This window comes from Alligator mississippiensis, chromosome 7 (assembly GCF_030867095.1).
Source record: "Alligator mississippiensis isolate rAllMis1 chromosome 7, rAllMis1, whole genome shotgun sequence".
In the NCBI taxonomy this organism is placed as follows: domain Eukaryota; kingdom Metazoa; phylum Chordata; order Crocodylia; family Alligatoridae; genus Alligator; species Alligator mississippiensis.
Window position 1 is genome coordinate 29958310 of NC_081830.1, and position 27818 is coordinate 29986127.

The 27818-nt window shown below is 45.1% G+C and overlaps 1 protein-coding gene across 1 annotated transcript; it reads right to left on the reverse strand.

The window, feature by feature from the left end:
• Positions 1–111: 111 nt before the first annotated feature.
• Positions 112–27818, reverse strand: EHHADH (enoyl-CoA hydratase and 3-hydroxyacyl CoA dehydrogenase). Its single transcript, XM_059731827.1, has 7 exons — positions 27704–27818; positions 26569–26703; positions 25511–25686; positions 21406–21517; positions 19708–19812; positions 12341–12682; positions 112–2598 (listed from the first exon to the last, which is right to left on the reverse strand). The coding sequence occupies exons 1-7, from the start codon at positions 27816–27818 to the stop codon at positions 1328–1330; spliced, it is 2256 nt and encodes a 751-aa protein (XP_059587810.1). The 3' UTR covers positions 112–1327.

The following is a 27818-nucleotide window of genomic DNA, read 5'->3' on the forward strand; positions in this document are numbered from 1 at the left end:
TGTATCACTAATTACTCTTCCAACAGGAAATAGAGCTGCTACCACAGGACAAAGAAGTGACTGGAACATGTGGAAGCAAAAATGCTGACAGCTACAGTAATACAATAACTGTGAAGACAGAAAGCAAGAATCATTTTATTATAATATCAATGAAACAGAAGGTTCGATTTACAAGATGGACTTCCCTGAAACGAGCAGCTGTGCATCCCACACCCCCTTGGATCAACACGAAGTCCTGATCCTGTGCAGTGCTAAGCTCAAGAAGCAAATGGGAATATTTTTCTTTCTGCTCTTTTGGCCACCTTCCCTACCCATAGTACTGCTCCTGCCCGCAGAGCTCTGGAGCCCATCTATTTTCTAGTGAGTCCTTTGCCTGCTGAATCACTGCTATGGATCATATAAGGCATTTTATCCCATATATCAGAGCACACAGAACCCTCTGGCTAGGTCTTTTGGAGGCAGGCAAAATATTGCTGATGAAGGGCAGATAAAAGAATCAGACTTGTAAATGAGAGAAGGCACTTCAGTCTGGGGGAAAAGACAGGAGGGCAGGGGACAGGCTCTGGGAGTAGAAAGCCAGATGCCAAATAGCAGGCATTCACAAGTGAGTTACAATCAGGTACTTTTCTTCTTTGCAACTGCAAGTGTTTATTCCTGTGATTTTTTGGGGTGGGGTAGGTGCCAGGTGCTGGCCCTCACTCTCATACTTGGTTTATATCTCCTCCTGCCCTCTTCCTTCATTATAATTTACTGCCCCTTGCCTGTTCCCTGTAGGAGGGAGAGGTCCATCCCTTCCCAGGTGGCTCTCATCTGGAGCCACTTCCAAACTCTGGCAAGAAGGAGAGAGGACCTGCCATGGCTGCAAGGCAGAGCTGGGTTGGGATGCCTACAGGGAATGGTGGCTGGCTCCATCTCCCCTAACCTGCTTGGAACTGCCTTGCTGGCTATCAAGGGCTGCTCCCTCCCTCAGCAAGAGGGAGAGGCCAGGGGGCTGGCAGTGAAAGATGCGCCTGTGGTCATATGAATGGAGTCAGTCAGGTGAAGTGAGACAGGCCCAGAGTGGTAGCACGAGGGGGCAATGGGGACTCCTAGCAGCATGATCAAGGACAGTGCATCAATTACCATTGATTGGTGCATCTATTCTCTTCAATCTCAAACAGTTTTAGGGGCTGAAATTATTCCATTGGCCTAAGCTACAGAAAGGGCAGTGACATTACTGGTGAGCCCACTGTGTCTTGCTTTTTACTGGAAAGAGGCCAGTTACAGTGCTGAGAAGTGCCTGTTGCCTGTAGAGAGGCAACTGTAAGTCGAGTAGGTTATTGTGCAGTCACAGCTTACTGCTGGGCTGTCCCACATGGGACACCCACTCTCTCAGGGGAGGGCTTCCCAGGGCCACCAGCTTCTTCAGAAAGGGGCTGGGCTTCAGTTTGGGAATGTCAGAATGGGCCTCAGAATATTTCTGTAGCCTCGACAGGACATGGGGGAGTCCAACAGTAGAGGCATGGAACATAGGTCCACCCCTGTGCATTGGCCACCCATAGCCATAGATATAGATGACATCAATGTCCTCTGGGGCAGATGCTGTCCCATCCGCTAAGATCTGAAAGCCCTCATTAATGAGGGCATACAGACAGCGCTCCAGGATCTCCTCCTGGTCTACAAAGCGGGCTTTAATACCATGGGTTTCTCTATACTCAGACAAGAAGTTGTACAGCCAGGGATCTGGATTAGCTGTCCTACCCCCAGGTTTCTCATACAGGTACCAGCCCTTTCCTGCCTTCTGGCCATACCTTCCCTGCTCGCACAAGAAATCAGGCAGGGGGCTATATCTCCTGCTCCCACGTTGGCGAGCATGAGTTCCTGGAGCCAGTTTTGGTCCAGTCAGGCCTCGCCCCTTTCGAGATCTCCAGCCCACGTCAAGCCCAGCAAGATCTAACATTCGAAAAGGGCCCATATGAAAGCCAAATCCCTCTACAACCTGGTCTACTTCTTCCGGCTTACAACCTTCCTCTAGAAGGAAAATTGCCTGTTCTACATAAGGAGCCATCATTCTGTTCCCAACAAACCCAAAGCAATTCCCTACTAAGACCCCAACTTTGTTTAAGGTCTTGGCCAGACTCATGGCTGTGGCAATGGTGGTGGGGGATGTGTGACGACCGTGGATTACTTCCAGTAGCTTCATGACATGAGCAGGTGAGAAGAAGTGAGTGCCAATGACTTGGTGAGGACGGCTAGTGACTGCAGCAATTTCATCAATATCCAACGCTGAAGTATTAGTGCACAGGAAGACCTCTGGCTTACAGATGGTTGACAGCTTCCGGAAGATCTCCTTCTTCAGTGCCATGTCCTCAAACACTGCCTCAATAACTAAGTCTACATCCCGCAATGCACCAAAGTCAAGAGTGAACTGGAGACGAGCAGGGTCACAGATGTCCTGGCTTTGGCCACTCTGCTGCATTTTTGAAGCCTCCCATTGCAGAAGAGATGTCACAGCTTCTCTTCCAACGTCCAGTTGTTTCTGGTCCTGCTCTAGGGCTACTACCGACATCTTGGCCTTTACCAGAGAAGTCACAATGCCTCGGCCCATTGTTCCCAGCCCTAGTGAAAAACAACAGAGAAGTGGAGTCTGTAAGTGTTAGGAGTTATTAAACAGCTGTAAACAGTGGCTCCTTTGGTACTTCTGCTTTGGAAAGCAATTCTCTGTGAATATTTAACAAGAGAGGCATAGATGAAAAATATTAATGGAACACTAAGAACAAGCAATGCAGGTTTTGTTTGAGAGAGAAAGATGTAAAAGTCAGCAGCTGTCTGTCCAAGAGTGGAGAACAACAGTGATATCTATCCTAAAGCATGTGTTTCTCAGCGTCATTCATGTCCTCTCCCAGTCACACATTATACATGTGGGGGGTACCACAGTTTAGTAGCTGGAGCATGGAAGTAGAAGTCAAGGAACTTGGGATTCTAGTCTCAGCTCTGCCACTATTTTCCTGTCTGATCCTGGGCAAGAGGCCTGAGGCTGGCTCAGTTTCCATCTGCATACTGGGGTATTAATCCTTATCTTTGTAACGTGTGTGAGATCCTTGATGGAAAGTATTATGTGCAAGCCAGAGAAACACCAGGGGCCCAGTGAAACCTAGAGCATGATCTTCCTGGTCCTGCACTAGACAGAACTTCAAACTCCTTGGCTGTTTGGTTTAGCAGTGCCCTTCCATCCCCCTACTCGGAGCCAGGCAATACCCAGGAAGGGACTGGGCAGCTTGGAGCTGGTCATGGGAAAGACAGCTTCTTGGGTTGTAGGTCTTGGGCTGTTCACAAGGTAAGTGGCTGCACTTTGGCATTATTCATTGGGATAATTAATTTTAAGGGCTACCTGATTGTTTTTCAGAAAGGACTCGTTTGTACCAGTCCAGTTTCAGGTAAATACTTGGCCACTTCACAGAACTGCATCCCACTGGACTTGAGGTGGTGTCCCTGCTGGCATTCTCAATGGGGAGCCAAGAGGGGACTGAACTTGGAGACAGATCTACCATCTTCCCCTTCTCCCCATTGTAGAGCCACTGCTCCCTTAGCAGGGTTAAGACAATGGCCTGGCAGCTTGTGCTTATGCTCCCTTCTTCAGAGAAGAACAGAGCATGTAGAGCAAGATTCAGGGGGTGCAAAGGAAAGACCTTAAGGGAATTTGGCTGACTCCTTCCAAGTAGGTAGGGCTAGCACCCGTGGACTCCTGTGTTCAGGACCTATGCAGAAGTGCCAGGTCCTCCTCTTAATTGCTCCATTACCTCTGTGGTGTCTTCTCCCAGCCTGATGAACTATACAGTGCTGGACCCCGTCTGACCTCAGTCCAACACTTTTCAGGAGTCACTTTAAAAATAAAAGGACAACATAATGAAGGGGATGGATGTGTTCAAGTGGTTGCCAGGTAAGATCCATCTCAGGTGCTTTCTTTTACTGTGATGTCATACAAACTCCTCAAAACCTGTCTCTAAGTGGGTTCACCACAGACAAAGCATTTCTCCATTGATAGGGCTGCATGTGGGCATGCCCTAATAGCCAGCCATTTGCAGTCGAGTTAATGCAGATTGTATCTGAGAGTGCTAATTCACCAACTACCTCCGCTCCCCCTCTGTGGTGTCTTCAAACGCATCATATGCACAGACATATGTGAGAGGGGAATGCACACAGGGGAAACTAGATGAATTTAATCAGGCCATCTGCCTCTCTACCCAATGTCCATCTCCCTTTTCCTTTCACCTCTTTTTTCATGTGCATGCTGTGTGGAGTTCCTCAGCTCCAATTCCATGCTACACCTTCCACCTCTTGCACTCCACCAAATAATCCCTCACTATAGTCTCTAGTGGCCCCTTCCTAATAAACCCTCATCCTCCATGCCCTCTCAGCTGTCTTCAGTGCTCTCTATGGTGGATCCTCTTCCTGCAAGCTTGTCCTCCCTTGGCTACCATGCCTCTCTCCTCTCCTGGTTCTCCTACTTCTCTAACTGCCGCTTCAGTATATTCTTCAGAGGATCCTCCTCACCTACACTCCAATGTGTTCTACCAGGCTCGGACTGTGGCTACCTTCCCCTATCCCTTCACCCAGAGCAAAAGTGCTTCTCATTCTCAACTACAAAGTCAGCTATTATCTCTGTACAGAAGACCCACAGATCTGCCTCTCTAATCCAGACCCATCTTCCGTCTACACTAAAATCTCAGCCTGTTGCCTTTAACATCTCTTAATGGATGCCCAACCATCAGCTCAAGCTCAGCAGTGCTAAACCCAAGCTGTTAAGCTTCCCCCTTTCCCCTTTCTTAATCACTAGGAACACTATCACCTTGCCAGTCACTCATGCCCATCAGCAGGGCACTATCTTCAGCTTTGCCTCTACATCTTCACAACCAGGCTGTTTCTAACTCTTGCAGGTCCTTTCTGTGTAATCTCTCTAACACATGGTGTTATTCACCAACATAGCTAAAACCTCTGTCCAGGCTCTCAAACTCCCCCATCTATTATATCTTATTCCCTTGACTTCACAGATCCAGTCTTGCTCCACTTTCATCCACCCAGGAGGCTGCCACTGAAGATCATTCCGCTAGCTGGGTTTTTGGTTGTAGCCGTGTTGATCGAAGGACATAGGTAGGCAAGGTTCTTTGAGTAGATGTGATATCTTTTATTAGACCATCTGAGTAGTTGGAAAAAAAGTTCTTGGCAAGCTTTTGGGCTCAGTCACCCTTCTGTAGACCAGCAGACTCCCTATGCCTAAAGAAGGGTGACTGTGCCCAAAACCTTGCCAAGAACTTTTTTCCAACTACCCAGTTGGTCTAACAAAAGATACTGCATCTACTCAGATTCATTTAGCTGCGATTCTGACCACATCACCCCTCTCTGCATCCCTCCACTAGCTCCTCGTTCACTATCACAGCAAATATACATGGCTCAGCTCCACCATCCAAGCCATTCACGTGATATTCCTTCCTACTATCATCTCCTGCTCAGTACCAAAATATCACCTCCTACCTCCAGCTGGCCAATGATGCCAGCATCCCTCACCCACTTGTTACATTTTTAAACAGTAATTTTTTGTGTTCTGTCATGCTTAAGGAAAGGTCCCCCAAACAGCCTCAAAGCTCCTCATTATCCACTTCCAAAGCTCTCCTATACACTACCCATTGTGAGGATGCCTATCAATGCCGAATTGCTCTGATCAGTGCCATCTCACTGTTTCCGTGTACCCCCCAAGTCTGTCTGTATCCACTCAGTGTCTTTTCCTTTTACTTACATTGCAAGCTCATTGTAGAGGGGATTATTTTTTTTCCTTGGTTCATATGGTGCCTTGCACAGTCAAGTCCTGGCCTATGGCCAGGGGCCGCTACGCATAATGGCCATGACAATAGCAACAACAAAAACAACAACAATACCAACAAAACCACATAGAATAAAAGCTGGCACAGTTTAAAAAGCTTTAAAAAAGCAGTCCTGGGAAGCACAGGTGGACTCTGAATCTGAACACAATTAATACCTGAATAAAGCCATAACTAGATAAGAACAGGTCTGCAGTAATTCTATAAAATGATTTTTTTTTTTTTTTTTTTTTTAAATACAAAGGCCAGCTGATCAGGTTTATGAATGAAAGTCAGCCAAAGACACACAAACCACGGGGATTAAAAAATTAATCTAAAGCAGCTTCATGGAGAATAACTGAAATTATGTCATCAGTAAAACAAGCTCAAGTCCCAATAACACAGATCAAACAAGGTGGCGCGTTTTCCCCACGAGCAGAAAATCGGTGACTTAACTCTCATCGTGTGTTGCCTGCATGCTCAGGTGCTATACAGAACATTTGCTGTTTTAATGACAAGAACAATGTTTTTGCAAATGCTTCAGTCTCCCAGCCGTTTGCTCAAAGGCAGCTGTTTGACTATGGACCTTTGATTGGTGTCTGACACCAAACTTTTCTTCCATAAGCCCCTTTAGCATATAAGATCTGCAACAGCATAATCAGCAAGTGCTCCTAGAATTAAAAAAAACCAACAACCCTGAAATGATTTTAAATGGCTCCAAGTGTCCTTCTGCCCATTCACATCTCCTGAATGCAATGGAGGCTTGGAGATGGGTTTGGCACTGGGATTTTGGAGATTCTCTTTTCCCTTCCAGTGGTGAGCCACAAAGACCGCTGGCATTTGGAGATGGTAGGAATGTCATGCACCACTCAGAGCACCCCTTCAAGGCATGGCATCCTCTGGCCCCCAGTGTCAACTGTCATTCTGGGCCTGTGTGGTCACTCTCTTCTGTTATTCAGCTCCTCAGCTTAGTCCCACACCTTTTGGGGTAACACTGGGCTTTAATTTGGAAGCAGCAAGACTCAACATTTCTCTTCAGAGACCCCCCCAGCTGCACCGAAGACAAAACACACAACCCCTTTGTAACCGTTTCCACGCTGGGTCCAGGCTAGGTCCAGGCTACAGTGATGGCAGATGCTTCCTTTTAACTTAAGACTTCCCAGTGACTGAGCTTTCCCAGCCTCTTTCTAAAGGCAAGCTAAATCCTTAGCAGGTGTGTTGACAAAAGGAATTACTTGCCTCAAGGTGCATCCATGAGGAATAATTCAGCTCTCATTTACTCCCCTGTCAGAGTTTACATGCCCTGTCACAGACTATCATAGTTGTGGCACTTTGTCCTCTAGGACACAAGCCTATGGACAAGACCCGAGTTTGCCCAATTCAATTTTGACTCAGGATTGTGGGTTCCCAAGTCACTGTCTGATCCTTCAATAACAGGTATGAAATTAGATTTACTAAGCAAGATGGTAAAGGCCAGTAGGAGCCACTGAGTCCTTGCTGTCCTAGAGCTCCAGGATTTTCTTTTCTCCAAAACTGATCCATACAGCAAAGGGCAGACTGAGGAAAAAGAGGACTTCGAATGACACCCTGATTAGATCTGCTTTGGCTGGTGATCCTAGGAAGAGTGTACTAGAAGAAAGGCAGGGAGTCCTCAAGATGTGAGGGGCATCAAGGAGCATGGCGAAAAATAACTTCTATTTGGAGGGGGTAAATGACAGCAAACTCAGCTCAGATGACAGGGGCCATAGGGGCCTCAGAGCAAGAAAGTGGCAGAGCCATAGGGGCCAACAAGGACACAGACTGCAGTCTATTGCACCCTTTCACTAGAAGTACATTTGCACTTCCCCAGCAGCGATGTGCTAAGGAATTCAGGTCTGTCGTCTTACTTCCTCTGAGTCATTTTGATTTATAATAAATCAAGCTTTCATCTTCCAGACTGGGGGCTATTTTCAGAGCTGTCCTGGCATCTTTCACACCCAAGGCAGCGCCATCAGCAGCAGACGGAAGCATGCTTCAGAAGCACAAACAGTGTATCAGATCGTTCCCCTTTCAACTCTTTGTCAGCAAATAAAGATTTGTCATACAAATAAAAACCTCTCTTCTCTCCATTTCATTGTGGAGTAAATACCAACGTGACAAATCCGTTTGCTGGAGAGCTGAGCAAATAGTAATTATCAGTGCTTGTTGATCAGTTCCACAAGATATTTAGATTGTGAAAAATAATGATTCATTTTAATACGTAATTTATGACATTGTAAGCTCAAAGCATAGATGTAGTGACATTATTTTTTTATATTATATATATATGACAGAGAGAGAGCGAGAGAGAGACAGAGCCACCTATACATCATAGAAATGTGAACTGGGATGAATAGGCACAGAATTATAAGTCAAATTCAAAGCTAAGTTCAAGAGTTCTTTGATTCACAGATTAGCAGGAGTCCATTTGAATCTATACTAAATTCAAGTACTGGAGAAACAATATGTATCTTACGAATACTATGTGAAAGACTTCTGGAAATGCAGAGGGTCTATCTGTGCTTTATGGACTGTGAAAATGTTTCTGACAAAGTCCAGCATGAACAGGTGATACAATGCTTAAATGAATGTAGTAAAGACAAACAAGATCTGCAGTTGATACAGAATCTTCACTGAGACCAAAAAGCATCCATTTGTACTGGAAGCAAGAACTCAGAAACATGCAGCTTCAATAAAAATGTCTGACAGGGACATGTTCTTTCATCAAGGCTGTTAAACATCTACTCTTGAAGCACCATCAAGGACAGCTTGAAAGATAACCAGGCATGCAGGTGAACACGACAAATACAAATAACATCAGATATGCTGACAACTTGGTGTGCAGAGCATCCTCTAAAATAGAGCTGCCACATCCTGTCAATGTGGTCAAAGAGCCCAGCACGTAATCCTGAATAAACATAAATAAATGCCCAAAATAAATGTACACCAGGCAAGCAAGATAAATGATCCAATACATCCAATAAATGTTGATGGTTGTCAGTAGAGCAAGCTGACAGAAACAAGGGCAGGAAGTGAAAGCTGGAGTGGGGAAAGGGAGGCCAGAGACCTTGGTTCCCACAACAGGAGTGATGGTGGAATGTGGTGGCCAGGTGAGAGCCGAGGGGCCACATGTTATCCCCTCATGGGCTGGATGCAGCCTGGGTGCCACCAACTGGGTAGTCCTGGTCTGCGTGATACTTGGATCAAAGCCTGAATTCAGCGGGCAAAATCTACATCTAATTTCAGAAAGTGCTATGCTGCTATTAAAGTTAAGATTAAGACTTTTTAATACAACTGAAGTGCTATGTATGTATGGTCAATACTCATTCACAGTGAGTGCTGGACTCTCAAGATGGACACTGAAAGACTTTTCAAGGCTCCTATATTCTGCTTTTAGAGGAATACCAGTACAGGTTTCCCTCGCTTTATGCCAGACATGCATTCCTGGAAAATGGTGCATAACTTGAATTTGCATAAAAAGAACCTACTTTAAAATGTAACAAATAGGGACCCTGTACTGACCCCCAGACCCATTTCTACCACTTTTACAAGACAATTTTGGTACTCACCAATACCAGACAGTACACACAAACACAGGGCACTATCATAATGGGGATGGCAACTATAGAAATACATGTCGCAGACAACAAGCAAGGAGCACAGATCCACACAGGAGACTGTATTTTGGTGTCACACCCACAATGCACTGCACAAAGCAGCTGACTGTGGGCTTCCACCACACTGATCTCATAAGAGTGAATTTACTTCGTATATAACAAATTTTTAGTATAAAAAAGGTCATCGCCTAAGAGCGAATTTCTACATACAAACCCCGCATAAAGCAAGGAAAACCTGTGTATTGAAAAACAGCAACACTGCGAGAATGCAAGACAGTGAGACATTAAAAAGGATGAAAGCCTTGTTCCATCCATAATTTTTTATGATTCTATGATGGTGGCTTGGGAACAGCTTGACTATATCAAAATCCAGGCAAAAATGCAGTTGTATAGACACATCATACCACAGTGTCAGAGAGGCTCCATGCTGCCATGGATCCTACAGAGATCAGATAGATGGAAAACCACCCAGAGGAAGGAGAAGAACAAGATGACACAATGGACAAGAATGCAGAGAAAAACAAGCCGTGACCATGGTATGGGACCAAAAGAGGTGGAAGATGTTGCTCAAGAACCTCCAAAATGGAAAGGTCACCTAAATGAGTGAAATGTAAGCTCATTTTTCTAGGAACACAGAATGTAGATCTCATGCTGAGATACTCTCCTGGGAAGCAATGAATGAATAGGACCTGGAAGTCATGGTGGGTAAGCAGCTGAACATGATACTGTCACCAAGAAGACTAATATGATCCTTCATTGTTTAAACAGGGCAACACAGAGTAGGAGTGAGGAGGTTAGGTTTACCTGTCTCAGGCACTGGTGCAACTGCCACTGGAAAGCTGTCTAAGAAATATGTTGAAAAATTGGAGCAGGTAAAGAGAAGAGCCATGAGAAAGATGAAAGGATTGGAGAACTTGCCCTGGAGTGCGACTCAACCATTTAACCTATGTAGCTTATCACAGAAATGGTGTAGGGGTGATTTTAGCACAGTCTAAAGAGGCGAAGAATATAAGTTTGTTAATAGAGGCCTCTTTAGCCTAGCAGATGTAGGCCTAACAAAATCTGGGGGCTGGAAGGTCAAGGTTGACCAATTCAGATGAGAAATCAGGTGCAAAAGTTTAGTAGTGATGGTAACTAACCACAGGGCCAACTTACCAAGACTTGTGGCAGCTCCTCCATCAATGAAAGCTTTTATACTGAGATTGGACTTTTTTTTTTTTTTGAAAGATATGGTCTAGTTTAAACACAGCAACTGAACTTGGAGTAGCCCCATTATATGATCAAAATAGCCCCCTCTGCCTATCAGATCTAGGAATTTCCATAGGAGACTGGGTCTCATTTATCTTCGTGGGATTTCTCTCTCAACCAGCAGGGAACTCTAGGTCTAGGCAGTGCTTCCTGTCACTCATTCCTTCCTGCAAAATCATAAAATTAAACCTTTCTGCCAAATTGTGTGAGATAAGACAAGTAATATTTATAGGCAACCAATCCTTGCTCAGCCATCACTCACATGATAAATTGTATATTCTGCTGTTTTCCATAAATGACATAATACCCTTGGAGGGCCTTATGCCAATTGAAGCACAAGCTTGTTGGTAGGGTCAAGTTAAAAAATAATTACTTAAGTCCAGGGGCCAGTTTTCATGGTAGAGAAAGAAGCTACTGTATACCATAAGCAGACAGCATAAAAGCACTGGTGACCAAGTAGCTTATTACACATCTAACCAGCGTGTGGAGTGCAGCATATCAAGGGGCAATATAGGTTGATATTTTTTAGAAATCCAAGCAGTGCATCCAAAAGGTTTTATTTTAATTGCTCTTATAACAACTGAAAGAAGACACTAGCTTCCAGGGGTGCAAAGTGGCAAGTATGAATTGCAATGAAATTAAATCTTAAAATGCAGCTGTCAAAACATGTTTTGTATTACTATATCCCTGAGTGACTGTTTACATGCATGCACTGACATAAAAACTAGACTAGAGGGAGGAGAATTTTATACAAATCTATTCAAAATATGGAATTAACTCGGTACAATGCTATTTTAGAAAGAAATAACCCACTTATAAAACAGAGGTGAAGCCATAATTGAACTGATAGGAGTTTATACACTCTCTCAGAGTAGGACCATGACAAAAATAACCCAGCAGTATGCAATGAGTTCTAGCCTCATTTATTTGCCAAGAGAGGTAACAGCAGCTAGTATCAACTATGTGGATAACCTTTTCTTCATAAAATATATATGTGGGGTGCTTTGTCTTGGGTGCTAGAAGAACTTTACCTACAGGAGTACAGGTATGCATAGTGGATCCATGAAGAGGAAATTTAGGTTGGAGATTAGGAAAAAACTTTTTAACTAGGAGTTGGAACAAGCATTGGAACAGGCTACCTAAAAAAGTCATGGAATTTCCATCCCTGGAAATTTTCAAAAGCAGGTTCAACAGACCCTTGGCTGGGATGGTTTAGTCAAGGATAATCCTGCCTTGAGCAGGGGGCTGGACCAGATGACCTCATGAGGTCCCTTCCAGCTGTACTTTCCTTTGATCCTAAGATTTTAAGAGACATTGATGCCTGTGAGGACTAAGTCTGGCCTTTTTCCATCAAGGCTAAAATCTTAGTGGAAGGAATCCTCTGAAAAGAGTCACAAATAAAGTAAGGGGGAAGCCAGGCAATTAAGTGACTCCAAAGCAGCTCAAAGGAAATTGTTCAAACTCTGCTGGTTTTAGGGAGCTGTGATGGACCCAAGGCCCCTGCAATTATTATATCACTTCCTTTTCACCTCAGGCAGCTACAATTTTTCTGTTCTCTTTAATACTGGAAGTTGCCTCGGGCACAGGGAGCAGGCAAGCAGGGTGGCTCTCACATCTCCTTACCTATCACAGCTGCTTTCCGGATGGGTTGAGCTGAAGCAGTTTTCCAGGAAGTTCCAGATGGCGTTGTCCATTTCTGAACTGATCTCTCTGCAAAGAAAGCATACTGCTGTGCTTTGGCTTGGCCTGATCCCAACAGGAACTTAAACAGCTCTCTCTCTTTCTGAACCCCCTCTGCAAAAGGCAGTTGCACAGCAGCCTTGATTGCCTGGATGCACATCTCTGGAGAAAGACGCCCGCGAGCTTTTCTTTTCACCTTCACAAGGGCCTCACTGAGAATGGCTTCCATATGCGGCAGATCTGGAACAGGTTTCAGGCTGATTTTGCGTGGTCCTAGTGGCTGACCTGCATATTGAGAAACAGATACAGACCCGGTAAAAATCTGCTAGGTCCCTGCCTCATGACAGGTGTTTGCCCCTTCTGCTATGGAAAGGCAGTGTGGTCCCCTGTTCTCCTGACATCTAGTCTGGTGGATGAGGACTCCACGTGGCACAGGAGAGCTATTTGTAACCAGTGCTCGAATGCTCAGCAAAGCAATGTCCTAAGGCAACACCTCTCAGCTGCAGACAGGCTCTTGTTGCCTACTGGTTACTTATTCTGCAATCTAAGTCACCAGCCATTTAACACATCCTTTCCATCAATCCACTCTACACAACTCCAACATCCATTCCTAATATTGCTTTAGTAATCAGGGTACATTGCACTTTGTTGCCCAGTCAGGGTCCTGGGTCCTCAGGTGTGTATGTGGAAGATTTGGAACTGTAGCTTGTTTCGGTATTGATTTTGATCTAGCAGCATTAATTTCTCAATGCTCCTTTGGGTCCAATAGGATTGCTTGTCAGTGCATGGGGAAGCAAAGTAGGGGAGTAATGCTCCTGGTGCATGTTACAATTATGCCACAATTGTGTTAATTGTGCCATAAATGACAAGGATGTTACACATGCACTCAATTTAAAATGCCATAAAATGGCAAACCAGACATAAAAATGTTCCGCATACAATGGAGAACATGGCTGGTTTTATGGCTGGTTTGTACAGCTGGTTTTATGGCTGGTTTGTACAGCACCTTATCTTGAATGTGTGGCATACCCACGCACTGGGGCGGTCCAGGGTGGAGGGCCGACAATCACCTGATGGTCAGAATCAGCCCTGAACAGACCCAGGTCTCCAGCTGCTGGTGCCGACAATCTTTAAAGCCCTTGGTGGGGAAAGCCCTTCGGCTCCCCACACTGGGAGCCTCTCATCCCCCATGCTCAACAGCCTTTCTGGAGCTGCTTATCATGGAGGAGTTTGGGTTGGAAGGGGTTTAAACTCTCTGGTGGGGGAAATACTTGAACCTGCCTGGGGCCAACAATCAGCTGATTGTCAGCCCCATGGGTGGGGCTGTAGTCAGTGCAAGGGGTAGCCTTTGATCATGATCCCAGCAAATTGAAAGGGAACGACTGGGATCCAATCTCTAATCCTAAAGTAGCCTCTCCTGCCATGCACAGGAGACAGGGTAGGAGCTGTGACTGGGGACAGGAAATCAGGGATCAGAACCCATTGCACCCCCATAAAAGCTTGTGCCAGGGTCATAAAAGAACAGCTGAGAGGAGTCTGTTGTTCTCTGCCAGCAACTGGCAAATCAAGGAGCCACCCCAATTCATGGAACTTGTGACAAGATATAGTGGTTGCCATGGTGATGGCTAAAAGGGATTTGAATGAAGCAAAGTCTGTTGCATTTTAGACACCAACATTCCCTTCATCCCTTTCAAAAACATAATCCAGGGGCCAGTCTTGAGGCCCTTTATTTCACCCAGAGGCATAACTAGTCATCTCAGTGCTTCAGGCAGAGATGTTGTTGTGCACCAGAGAGCAAGAGGAGAGGAGGAGCTGAGCACCAGAGAGTGAAAGGCATCCCTCCAAACAGGTGCCTGGTGCTAGTGTCCTGCTCACCCTGCCCTAGTTATACTATTGCTTAAACCACCATCCGGGCAATCCCAGTGTCCTCAATGGCAGTTTGCTTGCGTAAGGACAGAGGCACAAACAGAACAAGCATCCTGTTAATGCTACAAAGCTTTCACAGGGAGAGTGACATCAGCACAGCACCATGCAAACCATCAGCTAATTAAGTCTCCCAGTGCTCATTGCATGGAACACAACAGAGCAATTCATGGTGAGCTCCTCGCTAGGCTGCTCTCAGCACATCAGCTCAACAGCTGAAGAGCTTATGGGCCTATCCTGGTAGTGATTCCTTGCTCAGTGCTCTGGCATTGACAGAGGCTCTCTGTGGTCTTCCACCCTGTTGCCTTGTCTCCCACAACATCACCCCAACTATGGATGCACATCTGCTTCAGTGGTGGCAAGTACCCACTCAGCCTTTCTGTTCTCCTGGCACTGTTAGATATGAGAGAGTTGGCTCAACACCCTGAAGGCTCAGAAGAAGGGAAAGGAGCAGTGCAGTGTGGATCCATAAAAGCAGCTCCCCAAGTAGCAGGACAACGGTGGATCCATAACAGTAGCTCCCCAAGTAGCCCGTCCCTCAGATGAGCTCCTTCCCCAGAGACAGCAGAGCCTCTGAGAGAAATGGGATGAATGTGGTAGGATGATTTCCCAGATATGGGATAAGTAAGTCACTAACATCCAGGAACCAGAAGTCTTTAAGTCTAAATGTTTCAACTGAAAACTTTTAAACATAAAAAGAGAAGGTAAAACACCTATGGTGCAAATTGCCACACTTCAGATCCGATTTTATCTGAAGAAAGATTTCTTACAGAGACTAGACATTTTGGTTAAATCTGCTAGCACAAGAGGATTTCACTGAGCATAAGGTTCATGGTCTCATTTTTAAACCTTCTCCTTTCCCAAATATTTTCACTATAAAAAGGAATCTCTCTGCAATCCTTTAGCTCTAGCTATACCTTGTGAGTTTTCATCTATATCACAAAACAGGAATTTGGGAGTTGGCCTTACATGTGAATCTCATGACTCAATAGAACTGCAATGAGGATAAGACATACTAAGAAATTGTGTGCAACTGTGCTGTTGGTTTGGGAAGGACCTGTGGAAAGAGACAACATTGTACCTGCAGGGAAACATTTAACAAGGGCCTTGGACAGTGACTACCCTGGTAATTAGGGGTATTGAGGGAGAAGACAAAACAACTATAGCCTCTCACAAACAGGAAAATTCTTGAACAAGAAGCAGGACTAGCCCTATGGTCTGATGCCCAAAAATGGAACTGCTATACAGGGGTTCATGATCAGCTCCTAAAATCAAGCCCCTCCTTTTCAAGCTGGCCAGGAACAGAAACACAAAGAAGTCAATGCATGCTGTCCATCAGCAAGGTAAGTGCTCTGCTTCCTCCTGTTCACCTCTGAGCAGTCCAGAAGGCAGGCTGGCTCAAGAGGGCACTTGGTACATCCCTCTTTGCCTAGAGAGAAAGGCAGTCCCAATGGTGAGCCACAAAGGGAGATTAAAAGGATGCTGAGATATTGGAAGCCTACCCAAAGATGCTGGGGAGGTTACAGAATGCTTGTAACTGTTGCTTAGTGCCTACCTATGGTTGTTACTGTTAAGCACTAAACATCTGCCTAGAGTTATCAGTGTTTGTATGTGAGATTCCCACAGGCTCTCTGATGCTCAGAACAGATGCATGTGTCTTTGCAAAATTAACATCATTGGCAAACGGTGACTCAGGCATTCCTAGTCATTTCTCTCACCTACAGCCTAATGCTGGCTGAAGCTGCCAAGACCCAAATCTGTCTCAGGTTCTGCTTAGCTCTGAATATGGCCAGCCTCTGAAGTGTATGCTTTCCTACACTGCAGGCAAGACCACATCTGAGTGACAGATGTGGTCAAAGAGAGCAAGAGAACACCAGATCAAGGATAGACTGTTACCACAAAGACGGCAATGAAAAAAGGAGAGAGAGAGAAATGTGCTGACCAAATGATCAGCAACTATTGTCTCATACAGGTCAGAGAAGCACGCGGAACATCAGTCATGAAGAGCAATCAAAGCCCAGGTCTGCCCACTGGTACTGTTTGCTACAAGTGCTGATGGCAATTTTCCAATTTTGTGGTGCCATCAGGTGGACAAAACTGCACTGTGCAGCTTTGACTTAGTACTGCAATGATATTTTATAAAGAGCAGCTAATGAAAGAACATTCCACTGGTAAGTGCAGGTTTCCAAAGAATTAACCCCTGCCTATATTTTTCAATGTTGTTCTCTTCCCTCCTTCTTTATAAGGACACTTTGAAAAATAAAGATGTTTATTTTGGCTGCAAAGGGCAATTTGTCTGAGGTTCACACTGGAGACGGTTTGAAGAACTTATGTTAACTTACCTGATCTGCATCATAACATTCTTGCTTTATTCCTGAATATGTAATTTAAGGTACTGTTCCTGCAGGCACTGTATGGTTACATGTACATTTATCTTCACGTACCCTGAGCTGTATTCGAGTAAATGTGTTTTGCTAGGAGCATTCTGTAAGAATGTTTGATGAAGGACTGTGTAAACTAACAGTGAAGGAAAGCTTGCATGGTATGTCAGTATGAAATCAAAAAGACTGATTTTTAGCCATTAACAGCACTAGCACAGAACAAAGCTTGGGAGGAAAACAGTTTTCAGCTTGATTCTTTGTAACTGATATTCTACCATTGTCCATCCTTGGCCAAAATCTGACTGAAAATGGAAATTCTAGAAGGGACAACAGCAGACAGCTGTCATGCAGCACTGTAAGAAACTGTCTGCCTTACATGAAAAATAAGTGCTTCACAAAACACTGCTGAAATGAAGTGCTATGTAAAGACAGCAGATTCTAGCCTTGGTGTTTCCCATCCAACTGTGTCACTAGCTCCCTGAAGATGCACGAGTCAGTTGGGAAGCATGTGCTGAAACTGGGGGCCCTGCCACACATTCAAATGACAGCTGGATAGAAACCAACTATAAAGTTGTTACACATTTTCAAGCACTAACTTTGTAGCTGTTTGGCTCTTTTTATAGCTGGATAGCCATTTTTTATGGCATGATAATTACTTTGCAGATGTGGCCAAACTAAATTTATTTTGTAGTTCACCAGTGAATTGTGCAATATATATGTGTGTGTGTGTGTGTGTGTGTGTGTGTGTGTGTGTGTGCGCGCGCGCGTGCGCCAAGGGCCTGGAGGTTGCATATAAATAAAGAGCAATCCAGTTTCCTAACGGTCGCATTTCTTCTTATGGAGTTAGTCACACTATGACAGAAGAGAGTGCTAAACTGAAGGTAAGTATCACAGCCCTAAGCTCTCCAGATGGATGCATGGCTCGTGTCCATCCTATTCTTTCAGCGTAATCAGGTACCTTGCAGCCAGCTATTTAGTTGGTTTAGCAAAAGATATCACATCTACCCAAAGAACCTCATCTGCCTATGGCCTTAGACCAATGCGACTACAACCAACAACCCTGCTCATGTTTGTACATTGCAGAATTGTTTTCAACAGCACAGTCATTGCTGCTATTTTCAGTTATTTCCAGCTTCAAGTGAACTTTTCTTCTGGTTGGAAGTGTCTCATCAGTCCCTGTGCTAATTTTCATTGGATTTGCAAAATTTTTGATCTTTGTCCATAGATTTGATGACATCTGCATCAGCTACCCAGCCTCTCCAAACACCATTTTTAGTCAGCCTGGCCTTCATCACTCTGACCTACTGCAGAAGATGTAACTACCTTCACATAGAAGAGAAAATCAGCATAGAAATGCCTGGGAGCTTCACATGATTTCAAAAGGCATAGGCAGAAAATCAGAGTGCTTGACAACTCCAGCAAAGTGACCAGAGTGCATTTTACGGTTACATTATCCCTGTTGTCATTTGCAAATACTGGTACAGACCCTACCCAGGGTGTTTATGGGTCTGGAGGACACTTTAGGGAGATCCTGAAGCTTGCTGGAAAGAGTTTGCTAAGAAAAGCAGTAACACGTCTCTTCTCCCCCAATAGATGGAGGAGGGATAAATATGGAATTAGCATCCAAAACAGGCAGATGGAATAAATGAACAGAAGTTTCTTTGTTTTTTGGGTTTTTTTTTTTTTTTTTAGAAACAGCGAAATGCATTAACCCACATATCAGTAGAGTGTTATATTTAGACCGTTCTTAGTTGTTTGAAAAAAAAAAAAAAGAGTAAAAGAAGGACTCCCCATGTAACTCATTCCTCTCTGTGAACTATGAACACCAAAAACAAACTTAGAAAAAGGCAGAAGTACAGAAAGAGGGGAGAGCATCTATTGCAGGAGATCACCCCTGCCAGAAAACTCTTGGCCAAAATCCAATCCAACGTGAAAATTGCTGCAAGACACTGATCTTGAGGAAGAACCAACAAATTAAATAGCATTAAAAATATGGTGCATGTGATTGTCTAGTCACCCTCTGGAAGATGGTCCCATTGATAGATCTCTTGGCATAAGCCCCCCCTGCCCAGTGGAAATTTCCCTAGCAAAGGGAGTGCAGCAGGAAAAGCAGCTGCAATCTTCTTTGCACTGGGAACAGGTGTACGTAGAAAAGTACCTGCTGCTTATGAAAGGTAGGAGGCAACGGTTGCCAGCACGTGACTTTCATGTGCAGAGCTCCAACAGGGTTCCTAACAGGAGATAAACGTATCATCCCGGAGGAGGCACCAAGTGGGAAAATGGTATAAATTCTCCCTGTCCTCCTGCAAGGTGAATCCTCTTGTGCATACACATCCTTGAACCACCTTCAGTGACTTTGAGCTCATAAACAATCTCTTCACACACCTCCCCTCTCTGCAATCCAGCTTCCCATCAGAATGGCAATGGAACAACAGCTGATGGCGAAAGGAGCAGATAAATGGGCAGTAATGGACAGATTCATGGGGCCATTACATTTGGCTGGGGATCTGCCAGTCCCTCCATTAGAGGAAGGAAATTATTTTAGAGCAGCCAGTATTGATTGTGTAGCTGAGCAGCATATAACACCAGCAAGCCGGGTCTTACAACACTTTAGGCAGGAAGTGCACTCTATCCTCTTAGCGAACAAATCTCAGCCTTGACTGGAAGCAGCACTGGACATGGAAGATGACATACTTACCAAGCACAGTGCGTACAGAATCCTTGTTGCTTTTAGTTGCAGCTCTCCAAGCCCTCATCTGAATTTGGATGCACTGAAGCTCATCAGTGTTTCCAAGTTCTTCAAAGATACTACCCAAAAAACAAGGGAATTCAAAATTCAGCAAAGAGGAAGGGAATAGAGATGGTATTTGGAAAAGGGTCACGTCGTTTTCACAGAGGGCTTTGTTCTGTTTCATGCCAGGCAGTCTCTTCCTGGACCTGTAACTTGGTAGGATGAGCTGTCCCTTGCCAATAATATCGTTACCAATGCTGCCTTTCTCTCCTTACCAGAGACTTTACTTGCCAACTCGATGGCTCTCTCAACTGTGTTTTCCTTTACGATTTCATCAATTATGCCCAACTTCAGTGCTTCGGCTGCCAGCACATGTCTTCCTGTAACAGAGAAATAAAGGGGCTCAGTGTCCTGCTCTAAAAGATATTGCTCCATTCCACCTGATACAGCTTCCGATTTGGTCAGGCCTGAAGTGTGTTCCTGGCAGGGACACAATAGTTCTACTGGACAGGGTCATGTGCTCCCAGCTAACCCATTCATTGGCTTTGTCCTAGAGTGGCTAAAGCAGCTATAGTGTAGGTAAAACAGAATGAGAAAAATGCAGAGAATCTAGCTGTAAAGACTACTGAAAACCCAGCACCAATTTTCTCAGGTTACACTTAATTTAGAGCATGGTTATACAACTTATTTTTCCCCAGTTGTTTCCACTCAGCTTAGCAGGGTACAGCAGGGACTTTGTTTAAACAGCCCCACTATGCCCCAAATATTTCAGTAGTTTGGTTCATACAGTCAGAAAAGTAATTCCCTCTGATAAAAAAGCATGAGAATACAAAGCTATTTCTTCCCTCTCTCAGTGAGCCCATTAGGCTCCAGCTACTTCTATCCTGACAGTGATACCTCGCTATCTGCCAGCATGTCTGCACCCACATACGCACAACAGTGTTTCATGTAGATAGGCCATACAGTGTGCGCAGAGGTAGAGTCAAATATGCAATATATCATCTATTCACACATTTTGTCTTTGTCTAGCTAAAGAGGTAAGACTGTAATTAAGACTACAGTACTAAAAACTGCCATTTACTGGGTCAGACAATAGATCCCTCTTATCCAGTATCCTGTGTCCACACAGGGGCAGACAGAGGATGCTGAAAGGGAGAGTGAATTGGGTCTGACCAGAGTTTTTCCCCCTGTGGCTCTCCCACTTGCAGCCTCCAATATTTAAAATTGAGGAAGTTCTGATTCAGAGGCTGTGGTCCTCACTCCAATGCTCAATAGCTACAGATGCCCATTTCCTCCAAGAATGTGACCAGCCCCTTTTTGGATCTGGCTAAACTATCAGCTTCCATCACATCTGGTGGCAATGAGTTCCACACTTAAGTGACACGCTGGATGAAAAAGACCTTCCTTTTGTTAGTTTTCAACTTACTACCTACTAGTTTCACTTTGTGACCCCCTAATTCTTGCATTGTGAGAGATAGTAATTAATAAATCCCTATTTACTTTCTCTTTGCCATTTACTATTTGTAAATTCCTATCATGCTCTCCTTCAAGCACCTCTTTTCTAAACTGAGCAACCCTGGCTTCTTTAGTCTGTCCTCATCTGGAAGCCCCTTCATACTCCCAGTCATCCTCAGACCTTCTCTAGTTCTTCTATATCCTTTTTGAAGTGTGGGGACTGGAACTGGGCACAATATTCAAGATGTGGATGCAGCATGGATTTATCAAGGGGCATCATGATACTTTCAGTTGTGTTTACAATTCCCTTCTTAATAACCCTTAACTGTAGCAAGCTCAGTCCAATGCCTTCTAAACGTCTAGACAGGCTAGGCAAGTTGTTCTTTGATTCAAGTGGCTTAGCCCATGTGGAAGTACAATTTGCCTTGTCCTGACTAGAGTTTGACTTTCATTAGGTGGAGCTGGCTATCATGGTCTCCTTGTCATAGACTCACAAAAGATAGGTTCTAGGACTTTACCTGTGGTGATTAGGTCAAGTGCAGCTGGTACCCCAATCAGTCGGGGGAGTCGCTGTGTTCCTTCAGCAGCAGGAAGTATCCCAAGGAGAACCTCTGGAAAACCTACCCGGGCCTACAGCAAAAAAAAAGGCAAAGGCTGTGATTAGAGAGCAGTGATTATAAACTGCATCCAGAAGGCGCAAGCAAAACAGACATACACTCACATGCCATTCTACTCCAGGCTGCTGTAGGAGATGCAGAAAGTTTTAAAGCAGCAAATCTGTAACAGGCCTACACGCAACCTCTCACAGCATATTCTACATGCACATGAGCATTTAAAGCAAGGCTGTTGCAAGTCTGCCCCAAAAGTAGGAAGGATTTGGGGATTTGGAGGCTATCATGCTTAGGCATTTGTCCAGAGTTTGATTAAGCTGCTCCCAGGTGCAAGTCCTTCCTGTGTTCATTTTGCTCATGTTACTGCTGATCATGTTATTCTGTAGGCCTGCAGGTTTGCAGTTCAGTGATGGAGCTTATTAAAAACTTGCCAATGAGGTTACAGCCTGAATAGATGACAAAAGTGTTTCTCTCTAGCTAACAGCTATTTGCATGTCAGAGAGCTATGGCACATGCATACATACCTAATGGTGGGAGTGAGAGGATAGCAAATCTTAGAGCAAGAGGCAAAGCAATGGGCTACAGCTGGTGCTCAGAGCTCAGGCACAAACTGAAAATGCTGAACCTGGGTGATCAGAGCCATCAGGATCACACCGCTGGAGGTGGGAGGGGGTGTTGGCTTGCAGCCAGCATCACCTGCTGAGCAGTAGAGTTTAGAAGGGTTGCAAGTTTGCCCATGGAGCAGAGGAGTGCGAAGGGATGGACATGGAGCATCCTGGGATGCTGGAGGAATGAAAGGGAGTGCATTCATACAACACCCTGGAATGACTCGGGCAAAACAAATCAAAGAGAAACCTCAGCTAGAATGGCCTAACACTGAAACATTTGGAGGGTACTTATGGCAGTTTAACATCTCTTAACTAATGACTGCTCTTGTTTTAAGTGCCTTTATACTGGCTTTAAGGTAGTCTGTGCCAATGCCCTTAGGCAGTGTTTGGCCACCTTTAAGAAGCTACAGGCTGCAACAACTGCACCACTGCTGCTTCTCCCCACCCCTCCTTCCCTTGGCTGCAGTGCTGGGCCCCAGAAGCTGTTGGGGCCAGCAGCTTCCAGCTGTGCCCGCAATGTAGCTGAGAGGTGTAGGGGGTAGGTAGGAGTGGAGAGAAGCAGCACAGATGCAGTTTGCAGCTCTCCAGCCTGGTACAGCTGGCCACCAGCTGGAAGCACAGCCAGGGAGCAGGCTGGGGCCAGCAAGTGGTGGAGGTCAAGCCAAAGCCCTCCAGCTCTAGGCTGGACCCAACCCATGGGCTAGATATTGTCAATCCCTGCTTTCAGGTGTCAATAGCCAACTGCATTCCAAAGGGAAGAGCCACAGAGAAACCCAGATTTCCAGGCACCAGCATGGAAACAGCCAGATGCTGGGATGGGTACACACGTATTAGCCTCACATGACCACAAATACATTCCAGAGAGGACAATTATCTTGCTAGGTATTTAGGACGCGCCTGCCAGGAAGGAATGGTCTTTGAAATCTCCCATGCCTTGCTGCGAATCCTGGTCCCCAGCTGCCAGGGCACCTGTGGTCAAGTGCGATTTCAGAGCAACTGATACATCAGGCTGGCATCTTCTTTGGAAGAAGCAGGGGAACCTATAATAATTTTTTTTTTTTTTTTTTTTACAAACCAAGAGTGAGATCCCTGGAAGTTAGAGGTTTCCCCTGTTGCAGCTGTGAAGTCTTGTGCAAGGGCAGGTAGAACTAAGTCTTGCACGAATGAGGAGTTGTTCTAGGGGCTAACCCTAGACTGCTCCTTCAGACAAGTAGCAGAACAGTGGGGAGAAACCGAGGTTCTTAGGGGGTTTGTAAAAAAGACCAGTGGACTATCAGGAGGGTAAATTTTCATTCAGCTGATATATGCAAGCCTGCACAGTGCCAGAGAAACCCTGCATGGCCAACTGCGTCCAACTACTGGTGACTATGTATGGGCAATGCCTTTACACCAACATAACTCAAGCAAGCCAATGAAGTTTTCACTGAGTCTTGGAGACAGATTTGTGACCAAGGGTTTATTTCCCTACCAAATTTTCAGTTCTTACTGCTTTGTTGTGGCCCTAAGGCTGTTCTGTTACAAATATATTATGGATAAAGCTGGCAGCCAGGCCTCTGGGTTAAGGTGGCTTTAATAATCCCCTCAATTTAACTGATTATAAATTCACAAGATTTTAACTTCCTGGCCTGATTCAGCCTGTGTCAAGTCTGTGCCCCAGGCTAATTTTCCTTTTTTTGTTTCTGAGAAAAGGGTCCAGCCATTTCCTAAAACTTAGGTTAGGGAAAGATCAGTGGTTCTGCCATCTTAAATTTTGCAATAACTTTCTCTTTGAACAAGCTGTAACACCTCCCTATATTGAACTATAGGAATGGAAGAGCAGCCAGATGAAGGCAGTGGCTTTTCCTATTAAAATCTCTTTCTAAGGCTGACTAATAAGTCTCTAGAAAAAACACAAAATTTGCACATGTTCCATACAGCTTTTTAGAGACTTGCCCTTAAAACGCTTCAGTGTTTCATCTATACTGAGGACAGTTGAGCTCCACAGAGCTTTCTACAGGCCAGCTAGACTGAATGGGCTCCTAGGATAGGCACAGGACTAAAACCCCAGAGAGGAAGCAGGCACAGAAGTAGTATCTGCTGGTTGTAATGGGAACTAGCAAATACCATACAAACAACAGCTCTTATCATTGAGTTATCCCTCAATCCTCTATTTTAGGATGTAGGCAAATGTTTTTCCCCCCCCATGTTCTGGATGGGAACCGGGAGAGCTTAACTCTTTTCCCGGCCATGGCACAGACAATGAAATGCCAGGCAAAACAGTATTATTCATGCCTCTGTATGAGGGGGGTGATTCTTGTTGTACAGATAATCTTAATTCTGGCAACTCCTAATCTTTGAAAGCTAGAATGTATTATCACAATTTCCTTTTAACACTGTTTCTGTAAGCAACATGTGTTTATAATGGCAGAAGGGTATTTTTTCACAGTTTTTACTCAAAAAATGTTTTGGCCTAAAATAAAAAAAGAAAGCAAAGCAAAAAAAGAAATTTAAAATGTGCTCCTTAGCTGAAGACAACCATGAACATGTCAGACTTACAACACAGAAATACGCAAGAGCTAACAGCATCTAGAAAAGGTCCTTTTGAACTGAAACGTTAAGGTTGCCTAAGCTATTGATGTCATTGTCCACATCACCAGTAGTGTACCAAAATCTGCCTGGATTATTGGTTAGAAATTTTGCTATTTCCCCACTAATCCCAATAGTGTGATGGAAAAGACAGTGTTCTGCTGAGATACAACAAGGCTAGAGGGAGGGGTTAATTAATTGGTGACCCAGTGACCTCATTAAAATGACAAAATGCCCAAAAACCATTAATGCCATTCTTAAGGGAAGGCTGAAGTGTTTAATGATTGGTTTAAAGTCAGCACGTTAACAGACAAGCATTTTCACATGGAAGTATTGCTCCAGGGCTGTGTCCTGGTAACTCAGCAGAAGCTAGTGAATGCCCCTCCAGGAACAGGCTGTCTCCAACTGTGCAGATCTAAAAATAACAGTGTAGTACTACAACAGCACCAACACTGCTTAGCATGCATCAGCCTTGATCCTGAACGCCCGGAAATAGAGTGCAGCAGGGAGCCCATGTCAGCTGTGCCTCAGGGCAGGAAAATCATGGGATGAGCACTCAGGCAGCTCTCAGCACTGACCTAGAGTGAGCTGCAAGTGAGCCATACAGGGAAGTGGTGGAAAAGCAGGTGAAGAATGGGGGTGTCTGAACAAATACTGTGAAGTCCTAGGCATGCAGATGAGGCAGTAAGATGAGAGCCTCTCCTCTGGCCTTACTGTGGCTCCTGCGAAAACCTCAAGGTGAGAGATCACCCTGTTGTACTCCGTGCACCCCTGTACAGAACCTGACCTTGCGTACCTGTGGCCCATTGCTGAACTCTGTTGTTACCATCACATCCTACCTGTGCATGTGCAATCCTGTAATGACAGCCCAGTGCTACTTCCAAGCCTCCTCCCAAAGCCACGCCTTCAATGGCAGCCACCACTGGCTTCTGACTTCTCTCTATCAGAGAGACTGTTTCTGCCAAAGCAGGTCTGTCTCTTGGCGGGAGGGAGGAGAACATTCGAATATCAGCACCTGATGAAACACAGAGGAACTTAGACTGTAAAAAAAAAAAACCAACAAAAAAACCCACACACACACAAAAAAAAAAACACAGCAGGGAAAGGATTGCCTATCACGCCCCTTCCTTCTAGGCAACTCAACCCAGCTGAAATACCATGGAGTCCAAGTCAGACCTGAACTTGCAAGACAGCAATCCTGATTCCCAGGCTTGTCAAGCAGGTCAAAGATGGTGAAGAAAGGTAAAACTAATCAAACCCCTGCACAGTGTCCAGGACCCTATGTGACAAAACCTATTATTAGCCTTTTCTGTCTTTTGGGGTATAGGCTAAATAACTATAAGTGTGTGCAGTAATCACAAATCAATGTCACGACACTACTGTAATTCCCAAGCAATGGGCTCATTGCAATGGGCTCCGTCCTTTGCCCCTGTTTACAAATACAAAGGAAAATACGTCTTATATTTAGTGTCACCCATTGGGAGCGTGAACCATGGGTAAGGAGGTGAAAAAGGATCCTATATGGTCAATTTCTGAGAAACACCACATTAAAGATACATCAGGTTCCTGTAGATGGTGAATGGCTAGAATAATACAAGCATCGAAATACCCCAGACCCTGCTGCTATTCTGAAGAACTGCAGAATTTGTCACCAGGATACCTGTAGTGACTGTAACAGGACTTCCATGGGACATCAAAGTAGTGACTCAGTGGGTGCATGCAGGTGTGCACTGCAGCTTCTACCATTTACCAGTAAAGTCATATGACCCACAGACTGCTTCTCTGTGGGTCAAATCTTGATCCCATCAGTTAAAGGGAAAAGCTTCCAGAGTCTTCAAAGGGGCAAAGAATAAACAGGAACTCTCCATCCATACCTACCTGAAGAAAAATGCCTTACCTGCAGAAAATTTCCCATTTGCCCCACAAATCACAACAGCTTTCACAGAAGGGTCTGAGTCTGCTTTCTTCACTCCTTGTGCTAAAGCCTGGACGACTGCAGAGCTAAAATAAATCAGAGACTCATTGACTGATACTTACCCACGCTATGAATCAGAGAGTTCACATTTCTCATAAATATTAATAGCAGGCCAGGCACAGCAGCATGGTAGAAGGGAGCACCGAGTCCCAGTAAGCTTCTGTAGACCAGCAAAGCTATGCTGGATATCTTATTCAACCCACACCAGCCACATCTTCCATAGAAAACTGCCCAAGTGAATCCGTGCACCCACAGAGAGTCACACTGAGCTCAAGGGCATGTACTGGTTGTTAAGGTCACACCCAAAGCTACAGTGCCAACAATGCTTGTTAGATATGGGGTGCTCAGCTCTCAGCCTGAGGGCCAGATCCAGCCCTCAGTGCTGTGTAATCCAGTCCATACAGCTCCCTACAGATCTTGTGGGGAGTTCCATGGGCTGTGACCCTGGATGCTAGACTCGGCATGCAGGGTGGCATGGGGCCCAATCCTGCCACATAGGGACCGGGTGGGGGCAGTATTAGACCATCACCCATTTGCTGAAATGCCTTGTAACACATTTATTTCTATGGAAGCAAGTAAGCAAGCCAGCCCAACATGCAATATGGGAAAGACCTTTTTTTTCCAAGGCAATTAAATTACTTTCCAACTTAAATGCTTGCACTCAAAAACAGAAATGGTCCCAAGTAGTTTATAAAAATGAATACCAAACCCTTGACAAGATAAGGAAAATATTTCAAAACCCTGAGGGGAGTTTAAGCCAACAGTTCACACCCATGGTATGATCTAGATAATTATCAGGCTTTGAGCTGCCACCACTCGTAGAAATTTAATGTTCATGTTCAGGCATCTGGGAGGCTCCTGGTCCTGGGTATGACTTGAAACTGTACCCTGCTGGGAAAGGATGGCCTGGTGGGGCTTCTCGTGGTGGGGAAGCTCCCCAGAAATGCCAGGCCAGTTGCATCCCCGGTAAAAGGCAGGGAGGGGCTCCTTAAAACCCCAGCCCCCACATCCTGATGGCATACCTTGATTTAGGGCCAGGCACAGGGACCAGGCATACCTTTGCGCACTGGAGGCGCCAGGGAGGGGGTGGGAGTTGGCCCAGAGAGGGTGGGCAGGAGAGTAGCCCCAGAGTGGGGGTAATAGAGCAGGTGTGGCCCACAGAGTAGGGGCAT